At 41.6% G+C, this 16,053-nt stretch overlaps 1 protein-coding gene across 2 annotated transcripts in view; it reads left to right on the top strand.

Moving 5' to 3' along the window:
• The first annotated feature begins 10,055 nt into the window (after positions 1 to 10,055).
• LOC149458485 (beta-Ala-His dipeptidase-like) overlaps positions 10,056 to 16,053 on the top strand; it is a 32,066-nt gene continuing 26,068 nt past the window's right edge. For both annotated transcript variants that reach the window (XM_089682373.1, XM_089682374.1), the window contains exon 1: positions 10,056 to 10,151. In XM_089682373.1, coding sequence (XP_089538499.1) covers positions 10,149 to 10,151 — 3 coding nt within the window. In that variant the 5' untranslated portion in view covers positions 10,056 to 10,148. The remainder of the gene's footprint in view (positions 10,152 to 16,053) is intronic.

The following is a 16,053-nucleotide window of genomic DNA, read 5'->3' as shown; positions in this document are numbered from 1 at the left end:
TTGACCACTGATGCCAGGGCATTTTTCCGCCTACTGACTACTGAGGAGGCATTGTGTCCTCTTGCTGACCACTGATGATGCATTTTTGCCTCCTATTGACCATTGATAAGGCATTTGTTTCTCCTACTAACCACTACCACCAGGTCATTTTTCCCTTTTAATCACTGACACCAGATCATTCCCCCACTCTCCCACGAATCACCATTGTGGAGCTGTTTTTCTTCCCTCCTACTGACTGACAGGCTATTTTGTCTCCTACAGACTATTGATGCACAAGGCAATTGTTCCTTCTATTGACCACTGACACTAGAGCATTTTTTTCCACCTACTAAGCATTACCGTTTTGCCATACCTCTTGGTTCGGGAATATGAACTGTGATCTCTGGGTTCTGCAAAATGAACACATTCTGTTGGGGTCTGTCCAGGGGCGGACTGACCATTTGGAAACTTGGGCACCGCCCAAGGGCCCGGGGTCAGTAGGGGGCACCATGAGATGCCCCTGGTACCTTTTTCATAGGCTTTTTTGAGTTTGGGCAAGGACACAGGGGCCCCATGATCCCCTATTGCCCAGGGGCCCCATGAGTTGTCAGTCTGCCCCTGGGTCTGTCACAGACTTCAGCAGAGCTTCCTCTAAGCTCTTCCTTGTCTTTGGTGTGCCCCATCCCACATGAGGAGGAACCTGGAAGAAAGATGTCTTTCATGCCATGCTGTATTTCAGGTCAGTAAATTCAGGAAGGGGGAAAATTGTACTGGGAGACAAACTGACCTTGGAGGGTAAACAATTAAGAATGGTGCCGGGGATGAGAGCATTCGAGCTGGGAGGATAATTTGGGGGAAAAGGGGTAGAAGATTTGTGCTAGAAGGGTGAATTTGGGGGGAGGAGAGTTGTGCTAAGAGGGGAGGATCTGGTGGGAAGAGGATTTGTGTTAGAATGTATAGTCGTGCTAGGGGAAGGATTTGTGCTGGAAGAATGGAGAATATATGCTGGGGAGGGGGTTGCACTGGGGGTAATTTGTGAAGGAAGGGAGTTTGTGCTGGAGAGGAGGGATTTAGGGAGAGAGGATTTGTGCTAGAAAGTGGAATGTGTAAGCTTGGGGAGGGGGGGGTTGTGCACTCTTTTCATTTTGTATACCTGACCCCTACAGATTGCACACACCTGACCCAAGCATTTTGTACTTTCTGTGTGTTATATATTCCTGATCCCTGCATCTGTGTATTATGTATTCTTGTACCCTGCACTTTGCATGCATTTAATCTTAGGCTGCATTCACATTTTAGTGTTTTGTAGCTTGAAGCTGCACAAACACTCAAACCTAAACAAAACAATTATTTTTATGGTGCCTGTTCACACCTGACCACGCAAATGGTGTGAACAGGCACCATAGAGAACAACTGAGTTTTTTACATTTGAGTGTTTTTGTAGCTTCACGCTGCTATTTATTAAAATGTTTGTCTACCTTTTAGAAATATTTTGGTTACAGATGGAGATTGGTGGGATTCTGACTTCCTATGTGCCTTGGATACTCCAACAGTGAGATATCCCTGCAATAATTCCAAATTCTGTTCCTGCCCACCTTAGAGTTTTGTGTGTTCCCATCCTCCTTTGTGTGTTCTAGCACCTCCTGTTGCATTCTTCATAGGCAAAAATAAATATCCATCTGGGAGAGTGGGCTTTGAGAAAGTTGTGCTTCATTACAGGTTGTAGGTTTTTTTCCTCGCTCCCAGCCATAGGAACAGGCTGGGAGGCACTGAACATCCAACGAATTGATCCAGCATAAAAGAGAAGACAGGCACTTATAATAAAAGCCAGTATAAATTTATTGAAGCAAAAAAGGTGGACTGACAGGTGCAATAACCACCCTAACGCTCCACCAAAGGAGCTTAAAAGAGAAGTATGGAGCTAAAAAAAACCAAACATTTATACTGACCTAGGTGGATGCAGCATCGATCCAATGCTGCATCTGTCCCCCACTGGCTCTGTAGTGACAACTGAGCAATCAAACACCGCTGATCACTCAGTTCTTCCCACAGTTCATGACTGTCGGTCTCTGGATCTCTGCTCTGCCCCTCCAGCTCTCACTGGAGTGCCGTGCTGTGGAGGGGGTGGGAGGGGCTGGCTCAGGCTGGCTTATGCTCTTGATGGATCACTGAGAAGCTGAGTCAGGTGCTGGCCCAGGCTTCTGGATGGATCCTGACTATATGGTCGGGATCTTTTTAGAGCCTGGACAGGCTGAGTGACGTCAGCTGACAGGGGACTTTAGTGGCTGAACAAGGGTCACAGGACTCCTGTGACCTACATGAGAAGCATAGCCAAAATACTGTAGCTTTTGCTATATTTCTCCTTTGATAATAGAGTGAGGAAATGTACAGAAACGCAGTCCATATATCTGAATGAATAGTCACACCTGTGTCTCTATAAATATCTCAACTGAGATATCTAAGCTGAGTGGATGGTTCTGCTAATACACTGCAATTTCACTGCAGCTAGACTAAAGCTGGCCACAGACAGTTCGAATCTCAGCTGGTTCAGCAGGAACCGGCTAAGATTTGAACCATGTATGGTCAGGCTGAATGTACCCAAGTTCACTGATCGATCAACTTGGGTACAACCAGCCTGCCAGATTTTATATGCGATTATCACTAGCGGCTAGTATAGCCAATAGCAATTATCACTGTCCCTGCAGGGCCAGCTTCCCTAACCCCCCGCTAGGAGAACTCAATAGCTCCATGGGAGGGACACTGACTGTGTTGATTTGGGAATCTAGCTAATTTCTGTGGTTACAGGAAAGAAATTCAGTTCATATGTGGCCTACCTAAAAAACTGTTCAACATAGTTACATTCATAGTTACAAGCATTTTATTGTCAGTCTTCTCCTACCAATCACAACTAACATTGTTATAAAAATATACAAATGTATCCAAATGCCCCTATGTTTAAATCCAAATACCCTATGATTAAATTATTGAGACTGGAACAATAGTTACTAAACATTCCTATTGATGGAAAACGTGTATTAGATTTTCTGGAAAACTCAGCATATATCTCAAAGTCATCCAATGAGCTCAAATAAAACTAAAACCTTCATATTTATCAACAATAAACTAAAATCACTCACCTTAAAACATATAATACAACATATAACATGGGATATTAAATATGAATGCTTACTAATTGATCTTGCTCTACAAAAATTCAACAAACATTCATATGTGGATATCAGAAGTAGGGAAAAAAGTAGAAAATATTCGATCAACCTTTGTATGCAACCTGCATTTTGTAATATGTGATATACAGTATACGTTATTACCTATGAAGATTTATATAACCCAGATTGCAGTCTGTCCCCGTTGGCGCCAGCAGGAAAGACGCACACAGAGGGCGATTGTCATTACACTGTGTATTATAGGAATCATATGCGGATAATCCTAATGACTGACATAGAAGAGTTATTGGACAAGCAATTTAGTGACACTGCATAATTACTACCCGTGGGTGGACTTTTCCTATTTCTACCTTGATGTTGGGATTACCAGACTGTTTTATGGAGTGTTCACAGGATATATCGCATATGAATGACATCGGCATGTGGATAGATTTGCTGTCTGCCTCTTTTTTCAGGCCTCACTGTATGGGGTACGAGGGGAGGTGGTCGTGTGTGTTGATGTTCATCTATGACCATTTTAATCGTGGTGTTGATGCTGCTACCCTATATGACCGCTCATGTTGACATCTAGGGCATTGGACTTCTTTGCCTCCAACTCTTTCAGGGTCCTGAGGAAGCTAATAAGCGAAATGCGTCAATCTCTGGAGGACTTAGATGTCATAACATATAATGCTGTAACTTATTGGGCTGACTAGCTAAAATACTGTTTTTATGGTAAATTTTTGGAAGATATGTTTCAACAAACATACAGTATGAAGTTGTCCGTTTTCTGTACCAGTAAAGGCCCATTTGTTTTTTTGTGGTTCTTTATACCTATGAAGATTGTGGGATACAATATGATAGTCACACGAAGAGGAAATTATGCTGCACATTACATGATCGTGTGCAGAACATTACAGGTAATAAAGAGAAACATTTCATAGATGTACTGTACATGCCAAGAATATTGATATTCTAAAAATACAAATTTCGGAACATATAAAAAAGCAAATAACGGGAATTAACAGGTTTTCTAAGTTGTGTCGCCAAGAATTTTAGATTTTTTACTTCAGTGACTTGCTTACCTTGTGGTTTGAATTTTAAATGTAATGTTTCCTATTATTATGGTTGAGTGAATATTTAGGTGTATCTCCCCAAATATAAAATCTTTGTTGAAGAGGATGCATAAAATCTAATTTATTACCTTAGTGCAGAAAAATCAGTGAGCCAATCGCACAAGCAAGAAATGACATTTCTGGGGCATTCTGTACACCAAAGATGTATGGAATGCCTTTAGAGTGCCATATTGCATTGCATTTTACAGAAAATGACAGAGCTGCAGATTAAAAAGGGAAGATAATTTTTAATATCATTCAATTAGGATATGGCTTGTGTGGCAATTGTATATGCTATATTTTTTTATTTGCTTTTTTTCACACAAAAGTGGAGTTACACTTTACATGTATTCACTTGCTGACAATTCAAGAGTCCCATCCAGGTATCTTGCAAATGACAAATGAAAAAGTCGCTCTGATTCAAATTCACTCTGCAGACAGCCAACAGCTTTTTCTTCAGAGTAGAAACAGGTAGGACTTGTCAAAGTTTGTTAAAATCTCGGCACTGTACATTGATTACCCAGAAGGGATTATTTTTTTCTCAACAAATGTGGAGTTACTCTTTAAAACTGAACTCCAGGATAAGAAAATATTAAGGCATATGTTTTCTTACTTAACTCTTGGTGTGCTTTATGTATTTCTTCCAGATCTCTGCAGTAATCCAATGTGAAATGTTTTCTTTGCATAGAAGCTTCCTGTAATAAAGACTGGTCACTGCTCTCTCTCCTTGTGCAGGGTGACTGGTCTTGTATCTGACCCTCCTGTTGATTTCTGCAGACAACCTGTAGTGGGTGTAGCATGTTGGGTCCTTCGCACAGCTCTGCTCTCTGTAAAGACTGCCCTGAGTTCAACTTTGAGTGTATGCACATTTGAAATGACCTTTTGCTTTTGCTAAGCACTCACATTCAAGTGAGAACATTACAGAGCATTTACCTGGAAGGTGTTTAGAATATACAGGGGTTGGCCAAAATTATGGAAACACCAGGTAAAAGAACAAAATAATTACCAAATATGGTGTTTGATCGCCTTTGGCATCCAAGACAGCCTGAATTATCCTGGTAATTGACAGATTTAAGTCTTGGATGGTGGATAACGGAATCTGATACTACTCTTCTTCATGTAAAAATTGTTCCAGTTCTTGCAGAGATGCTGGAGGTGGAAAACAAGCCAGAACCTTTTTCTCTAAAATTGACCATAGTCACACTATGATACTGAGGTCCAGGCACTGTGGTGCCTAGGGAAGGTGCGAGACTTCATCTGCATGCTTGTCAAACCACAATTTGACAACACCAGCTGTGTAAATTGGAGCATTATTGTCTTGGTAAATGGTATAACAGTCATAGGGCGCATCTGTGTGGGTAGACCATGTGCTGACTGTGGTACACTGGGCAAGTCGCTGAGAAGGGAGCAGCACTTCTAAGAGTAGAAACAGGCTCTAGTAATAGGAAAAAGGCAAGAAGGAGCTTCTAAGTGCAGCAGTCATCAGAAATGTATTAAAATATGTCGCCACAACTAGAAGCGTCTTCTTGCCTTTTTCCTATTACCAATCTTGGTAAATGGAGCTGTCTTTGGGAAACAATATCTGCACCATATGGTGCACATTGTCGGTCAAAATTTGTACATAGTCACTGACAGTGACTCTACCTTTCAAGGTGATGATAGGGCCTGCAGAATACCAAAATATGGTTGCCCAAACCATGATTGCGCCACCACCATGCTTTACCGTTGGCAGAAGACAGTCCTGGTTGTAAGCTTGGGATGGTGTTTGCCACATGTAAACAAGTCCAGTCGTTGGGAACAATGTGAAGCTCGATTAATCAGACTATATTACAGTCTTCCATTGATCGATAGTCCACAATTTATGGGTGTTGCACCACTCTCTCCTCTTCTGAGCATTAATATTGGTCACTAGCGGTTTGGCAGTTGTAGCTCGCCAGTGAATGTTTTGCTTATGGAGTTCCCTCCGCGCAGTTTTTGTAGACATGGGCTTTGGAAGTCTGAGATTGAACTCTGCAGTCACTTTTGCAGCAGTTGTTTTCTTATTCTGGGTCACCATCCTGTGCAATGTCTGTTTGTTGACCGTGCTTATGCTTATCAGACAATGTTTTACTGGAAACTGTATATGCTGTCATATCCTTTGATACTGTAGCTCGCGACAAGGCAAATAAATAGGCAAAATCAGTCACAGAAGCACCAGCTAAGCGGGCACCAACAATTTCCCCTGTTTGAAGCTCAGTAAGCTCTGACATGACTCTGTATTGCTACCAGTGCACACAGTGAATGATGAAAGTGAGGTTTCATCTAGGTGTCTCATCACATAGTAGGAGCAAAAGAATGTTACAACAATTCCACTTTCAACATGAAACATGTCGCCATTTTCACAGCTGCAAATCATGTAGTGTTTCCAGTTTATTGTCCAACCCCATATATGTTTGCAAACTGGCATTTAGAGCAATTATAATAAATCTGTTTCACAATATGTGGATAAGACTTTGAACTGTCAGCAACACTATTGTTTGTTTAATAAACGACAATGCCTGCATTATTAAGATTTGTCTTTACTCTGCACACATGTTATCACTGCTGGAGAAGGGTTTCAGTCTGTTTAGGTGGCTGAATTATCACAATGATAAGCTGTGTTAAATAGCAGTGGTAGGGAAGGTTTTCAAGGATGCACACAGGCCTCAGTGGATACCTATGATCTTGATTGAAAGGTTCATAGGTTATTCTTTCCACATATGTGAAATAAAAACAAAAATAAAAACACGGTAGGTCTGCATTTTCATGCAGTGCAATGCACCTCCCCACATACCACCACATTGTATCACACTGCAGTGCACTGTAGTGAATAGAATTGAATTAAGTATAGTTTTGTGTCAAAGAGAAAAAATGAATGATGTATTGTAGCAACTCATCAGTCCACCCACGGGCGGACTGACAACACATGGGGCCCCCGGGCAATAGGGGATCATGGGGCTCCTGTGTCCTTGCCCAAACTCAAAAAAGCCTATGAAAAAGGTACCAGGGGCAGCTCATGGGGCCCTCTACTGATCCCGGGCCCTCGGGCAGTGCCCGAGTTTCCAAATGGTCAGTCCGCCCCTGAGTCCACCCCAACACAATGCACACCAATGTACGTACATTTTAACACACAGACTGGTGTAACATAACATACTGTAAACACTGCAGTGAATTGTTTCAGTGCACCACAGTGATCATGAACTACGCACACCAGTCCTTGTGTTATACATATCATAAAGCATGCATGCTGGTGTGAAAGGCTCCAAGTGTATTTGGTGCAGCAGTTGCAAGACATTTTTGTTTGCAAAACTGAATGTGTCCTGCTTCTTTTCTGACACATCTGTACACCAAAAAATGGTCCTGAATTCCCCTCCAAGGGTAAAGGGAGGAGGACCAAGGAGTTACATGCTGCAAAGTGCCCAATCAGATGCTATTACAGAATATATGATTTTTAAGGGTTTCAAATGATGATGACCCATAGTTGCAAATTAAGTCAAGGACCTTTAGGATAACATTGTGTTTTTAAACGTTTTTGGTACCATGTGATAGCTGCGGGCCAATCACAGCATCACAACAGTAAGCATGCTGTTCATAAATGAAAGCCAGTTTGCTTACATATTATCATTTTGATTGGTCATGGTGATCATATGATACCCCAGACACTCACAGCAGCTGGGTACCGTGTGCCATGATCTGCTGTGCCCGCCGGGCACAGTGATAATGGGACCAGGCCGCTGTGTGCCCCAGGGGCTTGCTAGTGCAAGGCATATGGGTACGTCGCCTAGCTTAGCTGTGTCTGTATTGCAGTGAATGTATTGTGGGTGGCTGGCAAGCAGTTAAATCAGTTGGTAAGCAATAGTGTGCGACTTTTATTTATGTAAAATGTTATCCTCAAAAAAACTGTTGCTCTATCTCCTTAAAAAGCTGGAGTTTGGCTTCAATTTGTTAGTGTATCAAAATCAGCTAGTACATCGCTAGCACTCGCCTTCCCCTCAGATTAAAGTGCAGTTCCACTCAAAAGTGGAATCTCTGCTTATTTGCCTCCTTTCCCCCTCCACTGCCATATTTGGCACCTTTTGGGGGGGAGCGGATACCTGTTTTTGACAGGAACCCGCACACACTTTCGGCTCAGTTTGCCACAAAGTGAGCTGGAGGTTCGGCCCCCTCCTTCCTCCTACAGTATCCTGGGAACTTTCACAGGTCCCAGAAGTCTGTCGGACCAATCAGGAGGTGCACTGGGAGTAACGCATGTGCAGTGGGCACCAGGCTTTGAAGCCGCAAAGGTAGGAAATGTGTTACTAGCCAGATCACCAGGTAAAGACAGAGGGGGGAAAAGACAAAAAAAAACAAATGCAGCCACCACATCTAAGGATTGGTAAGTTTCAAAATGGTACATTTTTGGCTTTGGGCTTAACCCCCTGGCGCCTCCCAGCCTTTTAAGGGTTTCAGAGGCCAGGAGGCGGGGGTGTGGTTTTAGGGTCATGTGACCACCGTGATTCGCTGTCACGGCGGTCACATGATTGGGAAAGGTCCCAATCGAAAGAGGAAATCGGGACCTTTCCGTGAGTACTGGACATATGCGCTGGGAGCGCGCAGGGAGCACACTCTCAGCACATATGTTTTTCTTAATTGCACGCAAATGTGCGGCCGCTCAACGTCAAGGCCCAGACTCCAGGAGGCCGCACATTTGCGTGCGGCTGACGCCAAGAGGTTAATACTGCTTTAAATTAGCTATCAGTGTTATTTTTCTTTTTCCAGGCCTTTTGTCCTATATTTTTAACTGGTACATCTGTGAATAATGCACTTGTTCTAGGGTTGCTGCACCTGCTCTTTCACTGTATGAAGGGAAGGAGTCAGGGTTGCCCCTAGGCTGGATGTCATGCTTTCGTCTCTTCATCTCTTTTAAAAGTGAAAGGAGGGTGGGTGGGTGTGAAGAATTAGTAGTTGTTAGTGCTTTTAGTTCAGATTTTACGAACTACACCTGCTCAAAATCAGTGTTTACTTGAAAACATGTGAAAATACATAATATATACATGCACAGATTAACACAGACGGAGGCATTGGCATTACACAATACGGCTGGCTGCACACCCTATCTGCACCTCACCTGGCGTGTTTTTTTACGTGTGGAATGTTTTATGCCTGAAAATGTCCGTGTTCATGTAGCATACAAGATTCCAGGATAAAATCGAAATAAATGCTTCCTATAAAATAAGAATTCTAATTATCTGCCCTACCTTCCATATCACCAATCTTCATGTTTTTGGAGTTCTAGTGCTGTCTATGAGTTTTCTATATCCAATACACTTCTACGTGTGTGAAATGTTTGCCTGTCCCCCCCTTTGGTGCACATTGTAGTTCAAACCACTGGCCAATACAAATCGTTTATAACCCGACTTTTCTTTTACCCTATTTTTGTTTCCTAATACAATTAATTTACCAGTGATCTTTGATATAATTATAGAAGGACATCTAAATTAAAAACATAGATCCTAGATTAAAATGAATACATTTTCTTGAAACCAAAATTGCTAATAAGCACCATGGTAATCCAAAATTTCAGTTTTGCTGATAAATGCATAAGGTATTGCATAGTAGTTTCAAAAGAAGAATAGTGCATGGTGAGACAAACCATAATCTTAGGAATACATAGGTGTTACAAGCTTTATATTTACTTTATATGTATTATTAACCAAGACTTAGCTTCACTAAACCTGTTGCATTAGGTCCAAAAAAAAAAACCTGAATCTCTGGGAGAGGACGTACATGGGAGTGGTTTGTCTTAGCCGCTTTTAAATTAGAGCAGATTGTTTTCTAAGAGCTAGTCAGCCACTATCAGGACTCGAGGATAGGAGCAGCTTTGAAAATCACCATGGTAAGCAAATTAGAAACTGATCTTTTGTGTGTTTTGCTTACCTGTGCTAAATGTTATAATTACTTTTAGAACTAACAGAGGCCCTGTGGTATTTTAATTAATCTAGGCTGATGAAAACATGTTAATCTAAAAGAGTTAAGAATTCAGACACCTTCAACTTTTTAAAAGGATTTATTAAGCTATTATTCAAATACAGTATTTAGGTTTAATCACAGAATTCAGCATTTCGAGTTAAAATGTAGTTTTGCTTCATTGGGAAAACTTCACCTGAAATACAATTTTTACAACATTAACACTCTCTAAATGTCCATCGTAAAATTATAACATGACCCCTGACTCCTTCTATGGCAATGTCATCCAATATAGTTCATCCATCATTATTTATGAATACTTTGACCTTCCTTCATGACCAGAAAATTGTTTGCTATTCAGCAATGTGCTAATTTAACTGGCAAATGCTCGGTCATGAAACACTGTACCCAAATTACATTTTTATCATTTTTTTTCACACAAATGGAGCTTCCTTTTGGTAGTATTTAGTCACCATTGGTTTTTTTATTTTTTGCTATATAAATGAAAAAATACAGAAAATGGTGAAAATAGCACTTTTTTAGTTTCTGTTATAAAATTTGCAAATAAATAATATTTCTTCATACATTTAATCCAAACGGTATTCTGCTACATTTCTTTGGTAAAGAATAACCCAAATCACTGTATATTATTTAGTCTGTGTGAACAATATACAGTCTACAAACCATGGTATATACTGCATATTTAAAAATTGATCAATTCTGATGATCTATCTCATTTCTTAATGCCCTAAAATGCCAGGACAGTACATATTATTTAGCAAGAGGTATGGGGAGTTTTTTTTTTAAGTTGTAATTTTTTGTCACAATTCTTTGGAAAATAAAGAAATTAAATACATTTTTTCTTTTTTTTTTATTACATACTGTCAGCACTTCAGTACTCCAGTACGAATATTATATAAATTTCCAAACAGGGGCAAAACAAGTCACAGAAAACACATTGTATTGTGTGGAAACCGCAAACCTACAATTGCAGAGCTGGAGCAGTTATGCTGAAAAAGAAGATAAAAATCACAATGCCATTAGAGACAAAAGCAAAAATTTTCCACAGTAGATGAAAAGCATGCAAGTATTTTGATTGAGACCCAAGGCAGTAATGTAAGAAGGAAAGATGAGTAATTTGTTTTCCAAAAAGAAGAATTAGATTATGATATTCCACACATGGGATTCCTGAATATTAAAGAGACTCACTGCAAGCATTTGTAGTTGACTGCTATGTTAGAGGAAGAGATGTGGCCCACTTTATTTAGATTACAAATTATATTTCAGTTTATAATTCCACAAGCAAGAGCCAGAAATAATGTACAGACAAGCAGAACACCATGTAAATGTTTTACTAGACTTAGTGTGCTTTTTTCAGAGCCACAAGTCATAAAAACTGAGCCAATGTGCTGGACAAAATGTGCTTCCTTACTGGCTAAGATTCTATGTCAAGAAATGAGGCTGTCAGTACATCAGGATTTATCGTTTTTCAGATATATACTATAGTTTGTGGACTCTATAACTTTCCTACAGACTAAATAATATACACTGATTTGGTTTACTTTCACTACAGAAATGTAGCAGTATACATTCTAGCCTAGATTTATGAAGAACAATTATTTATTTGCAAAATTCTATAACAGAAACAAAGAAAAATGTGTTTTTTAAAATCTATTTTCGTTTATTTAACAAAAGATAGAAAACCCAATGGTGATTAAATACCACCAAAAGAAAGCTCAAGTTGTGTGAACGAATGGGTAAAAATTTAGTTTTGGTACAGTGTTGCATGACCGCACAATTGTCATTTAAACTGTGAGAGCAGAAAGCTGAAAATTGGCTTTGGCAAGAAGGGGGTAAAAGTGCCTGGTATTGAAGTGGTTACACTTTTTGGTGAATGAGTAGGGCTACAATGTACCCAATACTTATATGAATTGGGAGAGGTGGGATCACATTGTTAAATGTGGCCTGGTATGGTTCAGGAGGGCGCGGGGGGCATTTATTTTTTATTTTTTAAAGCGGCATTGGTAAGATATGAAACAAATTGTGAAAACAAATTGGTCCAATATTGAGTCAATGGACCAATTAAGCACAGCACCATACTGATATAGATGTGGGGGTCTGTGGGTGGGGGTTATCAGAATTTGAAAGCCCCCTTGCCAGGGGCATGCTGAATCGATGATGTCACAAGGTTATTTAAGAACTGTCAGATGGCATAGCTGTCAAATGGTGAAAGCCTTCTTCAGGTAAACAGCTCTTTTTTTTTTTTCTTTTCTACGGGTCGGTGGCCAGCATTTATCGTCATTGATGTTGGAACTACTTCGGGGGACATTTATTTTATTTTTTAAAGGACTTTTAAAAACTGTTGTGTTTTTGCTTACTTTTGTTACACTTTAAGTAGGTGAATAAGTAGGGGTGCCTTGTACCTCATTCTTATTTGAATGGGGGGGAGTTGGGATCTGGGTGCTCCCTTGATAAAATATGGCCTGGAATAGCAGGTCAGGTGGGGGGCATTTGCTTGTCCCCCCTTTCCTGACCTGCATGCTCGGATACGGGTCTGTTATGGGTTTTGGGAGGGACCCCCAGCATTTTATTTGTGTAATTTTTAAACTGGCTTTTGTAAGATATGACACGAATTCCGAAATTCTGAAAGCTAATTGGTCCAATATTGAGTCAAAGAACCAATTAATTTTCAGAATTCCGGAGTTCATTTTGTATTTTTAGCATTGTTTAGTCAGAACAGCATTTCCCCCACAAATCCTTACCATTCCCTTTGGATCTGATATGGATTTTAAGGGGAACCCTGTGCCAAAATTAAAACAAAAATGAAATTTTAATGAAATTTGTTACTATTGTTACTTGGAAATTCGGATACATTGTCCGTAAATTTGTCCGAATTCGGACCGAAACTAATTACACATGTCTAGAAAGAATGTGTATTCCAAATTCACAACTGAGGAGCAGCACGAGGAAACATATAGTGTTGTCCATCCATTGGTCATGATGATGCACTGCAATTCAACCAAAAATGAATGGCCAATGTAGTATTTACCCAGCCCCAAAAATGGAACAATTTCTTAATCTGTAAACTAAAATGTAAACTATAAAACATAGGTTTCAAGTATTAAGAGGGACAAAGCACTGTCACCCAACACAAATATTCTTCCAAAAAAATTGGCTGTTGGGAGTGCCCAAACACAGTAAAGCAACAGAAAAATTCCTGCAGGGCACAGAAAGAACAAATAATGGACAACATTTGCAATTGTGAAATAGCTACTAAAAATTGAGGTGCCATGTTACAATTGCTGTTGCAAAGAGCGGAAGCTGTGGTCCCATTTTTAGACAATAATGGTAGCAGGCCTACAACATAGAAAAAAATGGAGAGGTTGTCAGGATCCTCAAATCATTTTATCAGTAGCATCTACAGCAGGGGTTTGGTACCTGCTGTTGACCTAAGATTGGTTCATTTGCACAAATGTCAGCCAGTCAGCAGTGTCTGTGAACAGGTTCACTTTTTGTTTGTCACAAAGCCCCCGACAGCACTGAATGCATTTTCAGAGAGAATGCTGGCTATAGGACAGGGCTGGGGAGTCTTAATGTCAGCTCACACCCAGATAATCAGCTACCATATGATGCAGTCACTGCTGGCAGCAGACAGTGCTGGGTGCCGAGGACAGCAAAAACTTTAAGGACGTTGTTCAGCAAGCCACCTCTACTGCCGCTCCTCCTTTCACCAACAGGAGGATCAGAGACACCTAGTCTGTGAGATGTTTTCCTGCCAGCCTCTGGAAATGATTGACACAGGGTCCTCCAAATTGCATCCTCCAGTTGCTTTAGAGCAGAATAAGCTCTGTGACTTTCCACTTCATAATGCAGATCAAGGAGACTTGCCAACTAGTAATGGTCCCTCTCCTTCATGCCACGATTTCTAGGGTCCCTTTGCAGGCTCTGGAGCATGAGGAAGCCCATGCACTGCAGCCTATTGGAAGCAAAGAAACCCAAGTCTTTATAGCTTATGAGGATGACATTGTTCTGAGCTACCTCCCCCTAGCCACATACTACTTCCACTGGCTTGGAGAAAAGAAGCCCAGCTCTAATGAGCTTGTCCTTGTGCCATACTTGTAGGTAGGTACTTGTTGATGACCCTCTGCTGCATGTGCAGATGCAGCAGCATTGGCCAAAGTTGAGTTCCACCAGATGGGAATGTCACAGATCAGGGCAGATGGAATATCTGCTGAATTTTCCATAAAGTGGCTGGGCAAGACCACCTGAAATAGCTACAAATTCTTCTAGCCTGCCACAGAAGATCTTGTAACCCTAGATACCTCTCTAGGACCTGCTGTACTAACTGAATGCGTGCATTTGCCATGCAAGGCATGTGTGTCAACTTTCCCTGCCAAAGGGTGGACAGCACGTTGGTGACATTGTCGCACACCACTATACCTGGTATAAGCTACAGTGGTGTCTGCTCCTGCCCCTGCAGAGCTGAGAAATCTTGCCCCAGTGTGGCTCTTGTCCCCTAGGCATACCAACTGCAGCACTGTGTGGCACCTTTTTGCCCAAGTCATTACATAGCTTTGTGAATTTTTGAAAGGGGACTGGTGGATTAGAAGATGACTCAACAAGAAAGGGCATTGAGGAGGAGTAAGAGGAGGTGGAGGGGACAGCTCTGTCTCTGTCAGAACCAGCTGTAAGCACATGGGGCAGCTGAACAAGCTCCAGTGATGTGATCTGTCCTGCACCCCTAGTGGCTTCCAGCAGAGTCACCTAATGAACTATGAATAATGTATAGTGTACCTGCCCATACTTGCTGGACCAAGTGTTTGTGGAAATTTGGACCTTGCTATTGACCTCATGGTCCAGTGACGTGGGAACATTACCATCCACTGGAGGCGAAATGACAGGAAGGGCCTTGTGGGCAAAAAATGGTGGCTGGAAACCTGCAACTGCAGTACAGCATAAGTCGCACATTCTAGAAAGGGGGCAGAACTCAAAAATCTGGAAAGGCAAGAGTTGTAAAGCCAAAAATATGCCAAGCTGGCATTTAGGTGGCGCTGGTAGTGAGGGTGGCTGGGGGTGTATTTATTTCTTCAACTCTAGCAGCTGAGCTGAGGCAGAAAAATTTGCCTGCTCAATACTAAAGCTGATGAGGCAACTCCTGTGTGGCCTCATATAGGGCTCCTTCCCCACTGGAGGAGCCATAGGGTAGACCTCTGATACCTCTTAATATACCTCTTGTCCCTATTAATGCAGGCTGCTGAGATGGAATCGTGTAGTGGGGGTAGTGGTGGAAAAAGAGGAGCTGGAAGGAAATGGAGGTATGCAGCCCTTTTCCTGACAATTAGCATTCTGGCACTGTTCCTAGTGAGCTGAATGGTGAGAGGCCAGATATCTCTTTATACACGTGGTGCCCAAATGGCCGATGGTTTTGTTACGTTTGATACTCTGAAGACAGACACTGCAAATAACAATGATGCAATCTGCTGCACAAGAGCTGAAAAAGGCCCACGCATGTGTATTATGGGGAGTGGACCAGGGGTCAACACTGCCCTGCACCTGTGGAGCTCTGCCATCTAGTGGAAATAGGGTGGCTGCTCCCTCAACTTCTCTGAGAGCTGCCCCAGGATGACATCCTGCCATGCTGGAGTTTTTCTAACTTCCTTCTCTGCTCCATCGGGTACACAGGTGTGGTCACTCGAATCAACCTTGGCAGTATGCTGTGACTGTGAGTACATCACTGCCAATTGGTTCTACCTGCCTGGTGGCTCTTTCTATTACTCTCCTCTTCAATCTTGAAGCTCATTCATTTCTGTGAATCCTCTTGCGGCAAGTGG

Source organism: Staurois parvus, unplaced genomic scaffold, assembly GCF_062004578.1.
Source record: "Staurois parvus isolate SC_StPar_1 unplaced genomic scaffold, SC_StPar_1.0 ptg000287l, whole genome shotgun sequence".
NCBI lineage: Eukaryota > Metazoa > Chordata > Amphibia > Anura > Ranidae > Staurois > Staurois parvus.
This window is presented reverse-complemented; position numbering and strand designations above follow the sequence as displayed.